This window comes from Sus scrofa, chromosome 7 (assembly GCF_054392235.1).
Source record: "Sus scrofa isolate SSC_HxYL_T2T_F1_AM1 chromosome 7, Sscrofa_HxYL_maternal_Yorkshire_Landrace_v2.0, whole genome shotgun sequence".
Lineage (NCBI taxonomy): Eukaryota > Metazoa > Chordata > Mammalia > Artiodactyla > Suidae > Sus > Sus scrofa.
In genome coordinates, this window is record NC_139389.1 from 21,898,924 (window position 1) to 21,908,905 (window position 9,982).

Consider the following 9,982-nt stretch of genomic DNA (forward strand, 5'->3'; position numbering starts at 1 on the left):
AAAAATTAAATTCCTAGGAATAAACCTGACCAAGGAGGTGAAAGACTTATATGAGAACTATAAAACATTAATCAAGGAAATTAAAGAGGATTCAAAGAAATGGAAAGATATTCCATGCTCCTGGATTGGAAGAATTAATATCGTAAAAATGGCCACACTACCAAAAGCAATCTACAGATTCAATGTGATCCCTATCAAATTACCCAGGACACTTTTCACAGAACTAGAACAAACAACCCAAAAGTTTACATGGAACCATAAAAGACCCAGAATTGCCAGAGCAATCCTGAGGAACAAAAACCATGCAGGAGGAATAATTCTCCCAGACTTCAGACAATATTACAAAACTACAGTAATCAAGACAGTGTGGTACCGGTACAAAAATAGACATACAGACCAATGGAACAGAATAGAGAACCCAGAAATAAACCTGGACACCTATGGTCAATTAATCTTCAAGCAAGGAGGCAAGAATATAAAATGAGGAAGAGACAGTCTTTTCAGCAAGTGGTTCTGGGACAACAACCACATGTAAATCAATGAAACCAGAACACATCCTCACACCATGCACAAAAAAAAAAAAAAAATGGCTTACAGACTTAAATGTAAGACAAGACACCACAAAACTCTTAGAAGAGAACACAGGCAAAACATTCTCTGACATCAACCATACAAATGTTTCCTTAGATCAGTCTCCCATGGCAGGAGAAATAAAAACAAAAATAAACCAATGAGACCTAATCAAACTGACAAGCTTTTGCAAAGCAAAGGAAACCATAAAAAAAAAAAGACAAAAAGACAACCTATAGAATGGGAGAAAATAGTTTCAAACGATGCAACCAACAGGGCTTAGTCTCCAAAATATACAAACAATACATACAACTCAATGGCAAAAAAAACAAACAATCCAATTGAAAAATGGGCAGAAGATCTATATAGACATTTGTCCAAAGACATATGGGTGGCCAACAGGGACATGAAAAATCGCTCAACATCACTAATTATTAGAGAAATGCAAATCAAATTACAGTGAAGTACCACCTCACACTGGTTAAAATGGCCATCAGTAATAAGTCTACAAATGGACTTCCCATTATAACTCAGTGGAAATGAATCTGATTAATATCCATGAAGACAGGAGTTTGATCCATGGCCTCGCTCAGTGGGTCAGGGATCTGGTATTGCCATGAGCTGTTGCAGATGCAGCTCAGATCCCACATTGCTGTGGCTGTGGCACAGGCTGGCAGCTGTAGCTCCAATTCGACCCCTAGCCTGGGAACTTCTATATGCCTCACAGGTGCAGTCCTAAAAAAAAAGCAGAAAAAAAAGTCCACAAATAACAAATGCTGGAGAGGGTGTGGAGAAAAGGGAACCCTCCTACACTATTGGTGGAAATGTAAATTGCTACAACCGCTATGGAAAACAGTATGATGATATCACTGAGAACTAAATATAGGCATACCATATGATCCAGAAATCCCACTCCTGGGCATATATACAGAGAAAACTTTCATTCAGAGAGATACATGCACCCCTATGTTCACAGCAGCACTATTCACATTAGCAAAGATATGGAAACAACCTAAATGTCCATTGACAGACAAATGGATTAAAAAAATGTGGTACGTTTACAAATGGAACACTACTCAGCCTTAAAAAAAACCAAAATAATACCATATGCAGCAACATGCATGCAACTAGAGATTCTCCTACTAAGTCAAGTCAGAAAGAAAAAGACAAATACCATATGATATGACTTATATGTGGAAACTGATATACAGCACAGATGAACCTATCTACAGAACAGAAACAGACTCAGAGATAAGGAGAGCAGATTTCTGGTTGCCAAGGGGTAGGGAGAGGGAGTGGATAGACTGGGATTCGAGGGTAAATACAAGCTATTGCATGTGGACTGGATAACCAATGAGGTCCTGCTGCATAGCCCTGGTAACTGTAACCAATCACTTGTGAAAGAACATAACATAAGATAATATGAAAAAAACAATGCATACGTATAACTGGGTCACTTTGCTGACATTGACAGAACACTGTAAAACAAGTATAATAAAAATCAACATAATGATAATAATAAATATAGTTCGCTGGTGACCTAATGGTTTAGGATTTGGCTTCATCATGGCTGTGGCTCAGAACTGATCCATGTTTCGGGAACTTCCACATACAGCCAGTGTGGCCAAAATAATATCAACAATAATAATAACAATAAAAATAAGAGTAAATATAAATCAGATGTTGGAGGGGGAAGTGAATCAGCATCTCTGGGAATTGGAATGAAGCCATGAACTCAGATGGTCAACAATCACTTTTGAAAGAGAACTGAGGTAAAGAAATTCCCTTCAGAGTCTCCAGGGAAATTTTAGATGAAACATGGGGGACACAAACATCTAGAGTGCTGACATTCAAAATGCTTCCATTAAATTGCTTCCTCAACCCATCATCTAGAGGCAGAATCCTTCCAAAGCACCCTCCTCATTGCTCCCTTCACATCCTTGTTGCGCAGAGTATATATGAAGGGATTGGTCATGGGGGTAATGATGGTGTAGAAGAGAGAGATGAACTTGCCCTGATCCTGGGAGTCATTGCTGCTGGGATGAAGATATGCATAGAGGGCTGAGCCATAGAACAAGGAGACCACTGTCAGGTGGGATCCACAAGTCCCAAATGCTTTTCTCTGCCCTGCAGAAGACTTTATTCTTAAGACGGCCCTCACAATCTGACTGTAGGAGAACATGATTACTGCAACAGGTATAAAAAGAATGATGACACTGACAAAGAAGATCTCAGACTCATTCACAGTGGTGTCAACACAGGCAAGCTTGAGCAAAGGAAGGACCTCACAAAAGAAGTGGTCTAATTCATTTCTCCCACAGAGTGGTAAAAGGAAGATGAGCACTGTCTGCAATACGGAGTTGGCAAAACCAGTGATCCATGAAGCACAAGCCATCAGGGCACAGAGACAGGGGTGCATGATTACTGTGTAGTGAAGGGGCTTGCAAACAGCTGCATAGCGGTCAAGTGCCATAACTCCTAGGAGGATGCATTCTGTACCTCCCAACCCCAAAGAGATGTAGAGCTGAACCACACAACCACCAAAGGAGATGGATTTGTCTGATCCTCTGAGATTAACCAGGAGCTGGGGGACAATGCTGGTAGTATAGCACAGGTCCACAAAGCTTAGGTTGGAGAGGAAAAAGTACATAGGGGTGTGAAGATGTGAATCCATGTGGGACAATGCAATGATAGCTGTGTTTGCTAGCAAAGTGAAGACGTAGAAGATCAAAAGAACCACAAAGAGGACCTGCTCCAGTTGAGGCCTGTCAGAGAAACCCAGCAGGATAAATCCAGTGAAAGAACTTCCATTTCTCTGTTCCATCCTGTGTTAGCACATGGTTCCTAACAAGAAAAAGCATTTAGTTATTTTGAAAGGGTACCTTGAAAAAGGGTGGGGGTATGGGAGGAAGTGAACCTATCTCGTTAAAAGACAAGACCATGGGAAAGCATAAGCAGATATTTGGGGAAAAAAGGATGTGCTTATTGGGACTGACATATCTTATCCCAATTTAGTTGTACGTTATCACAAAAACATTGATATTTTATATACGAAAAATCAACAATGGTTTTTGCATCGATCATACGTATAAAAGGACTGCTTCAGATCGAGTTTAATAGGACTTAAAAGTACTCTAAGAATATATGTACTCTTTAGAGAAACTGGGAATAAGGAGAAATAGGGAGACTGATCAGAAAGAGTAAGAAAAACAGCTCGACAAGGGGAGAGAGCCCTTAATAGGTATCTTAAATAGGTATCTCATAATCCTACACAATGGAATTTGCACAAACATCACATGTAACTGAACACAAGAAAATCTCTAAAATGCATTCGGTAATAGGATTTTATAGTCTAGAATGTACCTATACAAAGGATTAAATTACTTTCAACATATCACTAAGAGGGCTACACAGAAACATTTTAGCAGAACTGCCCATCTTCTCTCCTAATATATTTGTGAATGCTACCTTGGGCTTCTGGACGGGAGTAAAGCAGTTAAATCCTCAGGTAAAGCCTGAAAATATTACCATTCCATTAGAGTGTTTAAGTATTGCCCTCAAGATACCAAAATTACTCTCCCAATTTAACAAGGACTCCAAAAATTCACTGGCTGTGCATACTCAGTTGTCCAAAATCCAAGGAGCAACACTTACCTCTTCTTTCTGTTGATTTCACTTCACATGTTACCAACAACTAGAGCGACCGCAATTCCCAAAGTAGGTAGGATTATTCACTAGCAACATTCTGATCAACATAGACATTTTCAAAGTTGTCCAATTGTGCAACCTACTACAAAGTGTAATGTTTTACATCACTCCTTATGATAAACAATTAAATTGATAAATACATAGAGATAATAACAGATACCTTGTCAGTGCAATGACAGGGCAAAGATAGAACACAAAAATAAAAGTCATACAAGGAAAGGCATAAGGATATTTTGGATATTATAAAAATCTAAGAACTTCCATCTACCTTTTGTTAATTTTATTTATTTTATTTATTTTTTTGTCTTTTTATGGCCGCACCCACAGCATATGGAAGTTCCCAGGCTAGGGGTCAAATTGGAGCTGTAGCTGCTGGCCTACGCCACAGCCACAGCAACGCCAGATCCGACCCACATCGGTGACCTACACCGCAGCTTGTGGCAACACCAGATCCTTAACCCACTGAGCAAGGTCAGGGATTGAACCCACATACTCATGGATATTAGTCGGGTTTGTCACCACGGAGCCACGACTGGAAGTCCTACCTTGGGTTAATTTTACATAGGTACCTTTCTGGGAGCAATCCTGAAGCATTAGTTATACTAAAGCAAACACATTGCCACCTCTAAGCTTATTTCATTACCAGTTTTATCCAGTGACTTAGTATTTGCATAAACACGGTCACACACTGACTCAAGTGTCATTAGAAGACAAATAGTTCAGTTCTATCATGGTCAAATTGTTAGACATACAGTAAATTTGTAATTCTTCCAAGACATTTGAAATCTGAGTCGGGTTTGGGTGTGGGTGTAGACCCATTGATGTGTGAAAGAAATTGGTACAAACTTGGCATAAAATAAATGTTAACAAAAGCTGAATAAGGGAAAAGTAAAGGTCAAATCAAAGACACGTAGTGGTAGAGAGGCCACTGGGAAGTAGTCTTCCATCACTGACATAAACATCCTCCTTGACCCATAATTCAGTTGCAAGGAAAGCAAACAACCAAAAAATATAAACTATAAAAGCAAGCATAACAGAAATGTAGTACTTCATATGTAGGCATTAATTAAATTCATATAGCTTTACACTCGGTCACCTAACAGCTCTATGCAAGAGTACTAGTTCACAAACCCTGCAAAAACGATTTTTCATTAGTAAATTTTTTCCACATTTAATGCTTGTAAAATAAAACATCCAAGTGTCTGGACCTGGACTGATCTGCTACTTACAGTTAACAACATCAATATAACTGGTATTCCTGAGTGTTTGATATGTCCTAAAACATTTACATGCATAATCTCAACTATTTCCAAAATTTTTCAAAATGTATTAGTTTCCCTTTCACAAATGAACAAGTACATTAACATGATTAAATAGCTTACCAAAAGATTATTAAACTCCTAACTATTTGAACACAAATCAGGTCTCTTTGATATCAAAATTCACTCTTTTCACCATCATAACACCTATCATCAATCAAACGAATATATTAAAACTGAGAGACAGTTCATGTGACATAAAGAACGTACTATTTCATAATATTTTATACTTCCTTTGATTTGTTGTTAAGTAGTACTCACAATCCACGTCCAAAATTTTCCTAACAGAATTATAAAACTATGAGAAAAATAAAAGTATAAGAGACAGTCTAAATGTCCAGGGAGGAGTTCCTGCTGTGGCACAGTGGTTGAATAATTGACTGCAGTGGCTTCGGGTCACTGTGGAGGCACGTGCTAATCCCCAGCCACGTTTAGTAAGTTAACAGATCTTGCATTGCCCTAGCCTCTGGCCCAGGGAACTTCCATATGTCAGGGTTGTGGCCACAAAAAAATAATTAATAAAAAGATGTCCAGTGACAAATTACATTTAAAAAACATGGTTCCTTCTCATGAACACAAACGCAAATATAACACAATAATCCAAAATGACTGATTACAAATTTTTTAGTGTACCTAATAAAGATGTATTCACAAGAATGAAGGGCAAAAATAAAATGTTAACTTATCCAAGGAAAACATGAATATTATATTGCATCAGTATAATAAAATGATAATTTTAACATAGTATTTAATAACAAGAAGGTATTTGGGAAAAAAAAGTAAATACCTCCAATTTTCATAGAAACATTATTTATAATAATCAAGATATGGAAGCAATCTAAGTGTCCATCAACAGATGAACGGATAAAAAAGATGTGGTGTATTTGTGGTGTATATGTACATACATATACAATGGAATATTACTAAGCCATAAAAAAGATTGTAATTTTGCCATTTACAACAACATAGACTAACATGGAGGATATTATACCTATGGAAATAAGTCAGAAAAAGGCAAAGAGTGTTTTCCCTTATATGTGGAATTCAAAAAGTAAAACAAACAAATGAATAAAATAAAACATATACAAACTCATAGGTACAGAGAACAAACTAGTGGTTGCCAGTAAAGAGAAGAGTGGGTAAGGGATAAGACTGGGTAGGGGATTAAGAAGTACAAACTACTAGGTATAAAATAATTAAGATACAAGGATAAAATGTGTGGCATAGGGAAGATAGATAATATTTTAGAATAACTTTATATGGAGTGCAACCCACAGAAATATCAAAATCACTATGTTGTACATCTCAAACTAATAGAATATTGTAAGTCAAATATACTCGATTTTTTAAAATCTCCCTGATAATTTGTACAAAGCATGGGCTGTTTTACAGAATAACATGTAGATTAACAAAAAGAATGCTGAATAGCTACATATCTGATGGCTATAAAATTTAATGATTTTAAGTTGAAAAATAAAATATCAGGCAAAGGAGACACCAACTAAAACAGAAAACTATTATGTAATTGTCTATGTTACAATTGCTTCCAATTCACATAAAGGGCACCCTGGGACATAATTAGTATATGAATGCCAGTTCTGTCTTCTTTAAATTTCTTTTTCTTTTACAATCCACGAAATTATTATCCTTTAGTAAAAATGGATACGGGAAATCTCTAGATGCAAGGTGCATTATCACATTGATTCTCAAGAATACATTCTGCTGATCTGGATCACCTTGGTCCCTTTCCTACTTTCCTCCTCTACTCAGCATCCATTTCTCATAAAGCTATTTGCACCACCACAAAAGGCAGCCTTCCAAGAGAAGGAATATTCTTTGACTAAAGTTAATGAGAAATTCTCATTTCTTTCCTACCACATGTAAAGAATTCTGTAATCATCATCTATGTTAAGATAAGCATCCACTGACAATGCAGTAAGAAATATTTTTTCATATAAGACAAACTATTGAAATAATAATGACTGGGAATATTAGACACATTCATCCTAGCTACGGGAACAAAAAGTAGTGTCCCTGGCAACAATCATGATATGACATGATATAAGAAACTCTTGTTATTAAAATTATATATAACCTATTACTTGGATACAAAAATGAAATAATTGAAAAAAGCAACATATATATAGAGAGAGAAAAAAAATTAATAGGTAAAATAGCGATAAATACATCCTACAAAACAATATCACATTCTGTGTAACAATTATTAAAAATTTAGTATAATGGATAATGACATAAGAACACAATTTGGAGTTCCCTTCATGGCTCAGCAGTTAACAAATCCAACTAGGAACCATGAGGTTGCGGGTTCGATCCCAGGCTTTCCTCAGTGGGTTAAGGATCCCACGTTGCCATGAGCTGTGGTGTAGGTCGCAGACACAGCTCAGCTACAGCTCTGATAGGACCCCTAGCCTGGAAACCTCCATATGCCGTGGGTGCGGCCCTAGAAAAGACAAAAAGACAAAAAAAAAAAAAAAAAAAAAAAAAAAGAACACAATTTTACTATACCAGTCAAGAAAATAGGCATCAAGTGAAAGAGGTTAAAGGCTTAGTACTGACATATCAGGTGGTAGAGGTAATAACTTTCAGTTATAATAATTCTATGATACTAACACATAGCTAAAATTTTAGTGGAAGAATAAGTATTTCAATAAAACTAAACACTCAGTATGTTAACCACATATTTTAAAAACAAGATCACAAGATAATGTCAGTTTTAGAGGTATTTCAAATTACACAAAAATTCACTGATATATTCAACATACGACTCTGCCCTCTGTACAAGTCCGGGACAACTCATGGCAAAATGTCTACAGCCTTGGTGCTATGATTGAATCGCTATTGCATTCATAATGCTACTATGTCATATCTGAGTTCAGCCCAGACCTATATCAGCACTGGCCCAAGACGGCAATGGAGGACATATAAATCAAGGGGGAACAGATCTATCCTGGTATTGGAAATGACACATCTATCTAACACAGACAGTGTTTAATGGAACAAGAAGCGAAACTAAGAATTCCATTGCATGTGTTTTTTGAGAGAACGCATTCAGGATAAAAGGAGTGAGAGAAGCAAAAGCGAGCAGAAAAGGTACTAAGCATGATGTGATCTCACCTGGAATAACATGAGTCTGATCCCATAGGAAGCTGAAGAATTCCCCAATAGAATTACTAATGAAATATTCTGTCTTCACTACCTAGGACAACAGCCATCATCCACCCATTGCTACCTGAGCATTTAAAATGTGGTAGCTAAGGAACTGAATTTTAAATTGTATTTAATCATAATTCACATAAATTTAAAGAGCATGCAGTTAGTTACTACTGTATTGAACAATACAGCTATGGATTATGAATTGTATCAGATTAAGTGCCACTGTGATGCAAAGGCAGGCTTTCATATATCCAGGATTTTTGAGTCTGTCATTGGCTGTGGGTTGTCCCCACCAGGCTCAGGAGAACTCTTGGCAATGTGACCCCCCCATTCAGCTGAGGTCTAGTCTCTGAAGAATGGAATGACTGAGAACATAGCGGCCAGTACTCATAAGTAGAGTCTGGATAGCTGCACCAGCCAGTAAAAGAGATCCGAGTGGGACAACAAAAGGGTTTATACAAAAGAGTTCATTCCTAAGTGTATGCAAGAATAAAAGCATGGCCACTAGTATACATTACACATCATTTCAGTGCAATCTCTTTCTCTCTCCCTTTCTCTGTCTCTCTGTCTCTCTGTCTCTCTGTCTCTCTCTCTCTCTCTCTCTCACACACACACACACACACACACATATTGTCCTTTGCTTAACTGACCAATTAAACTTTCAAGTGACATTTGCTCTTCCAGACTTTTCCTCTTCAAATTGGTATATGTGCTCAACTGATGAAACATCATTTCTCATTAACAATAAACTCAATAAAGATGAATGTACACAAAGTTCACAAAATGGAACTACATCCTGGTAGCTATCGACATAGCATTTTGAAAATTCCATATATGTTTTAGGTATTTTTGTGCCTCTCTGAGGAAATGAACATTTTAAAACTACAAATACTGACAATACATTTCATAATTTCACAGAAAATAAGGAGCCAAAGGAAATAAGTAAAAGCATATAGTCTATTTTTTTACATTCACACATGCACTATTAATCTGTTACTGAATGGCATGTTTTACTACAGCTAAGTATGTTATGTTTCACTATTATCCATATGTACATGCTGAGGTATAATGAGTCTGCTACAATAGGATGAAATGTCTAAGAACAAAATGTTAGTTTCCAAAATAAATAATAAAGGAGTTCCCATTTTGCCTCAGCAGATTAAGAACATGACTGGTATCCATGAGATTGTGGGTTTGATCCCTGGCCTTGG

At 37.0% G+C, this 9,982-nt stretch overlaps 1 protein-coding gene across 1 annotated transcript; it reads right to left on the reverse strand.

Moving 5' to 3' along the window:
* Window positions 1-2,376: 2,376 nt before the first annotated feature.
* On the reverse strand, window positions 2,377-3,394 carry LOC146401252 (olfactory receptor 2B8-like). The gene has a single exon (XM_084967736.1). It carries the CDS (start codon window positions 3,392-3,394, stop codon window positions 2,456-2,458), a length of 939 nt encoding a protein of 312 aa, XP_084823862.1. The 3' UTR covers window positions 2,377-2,455.
* Window positions 3,395-9,982: the final 6,588 nt, after the last annotated feature.

Bases quoted from the DNA above. Each gene is read 5' to 3' on its own strand.
- LOC146401252 (XM_084967736.1), bottom strand. From the start codon at position 3,394: ATGGAACAGAGAAATGGAAGTTCTTTCACTGGATTTATCCTGCTGGGT.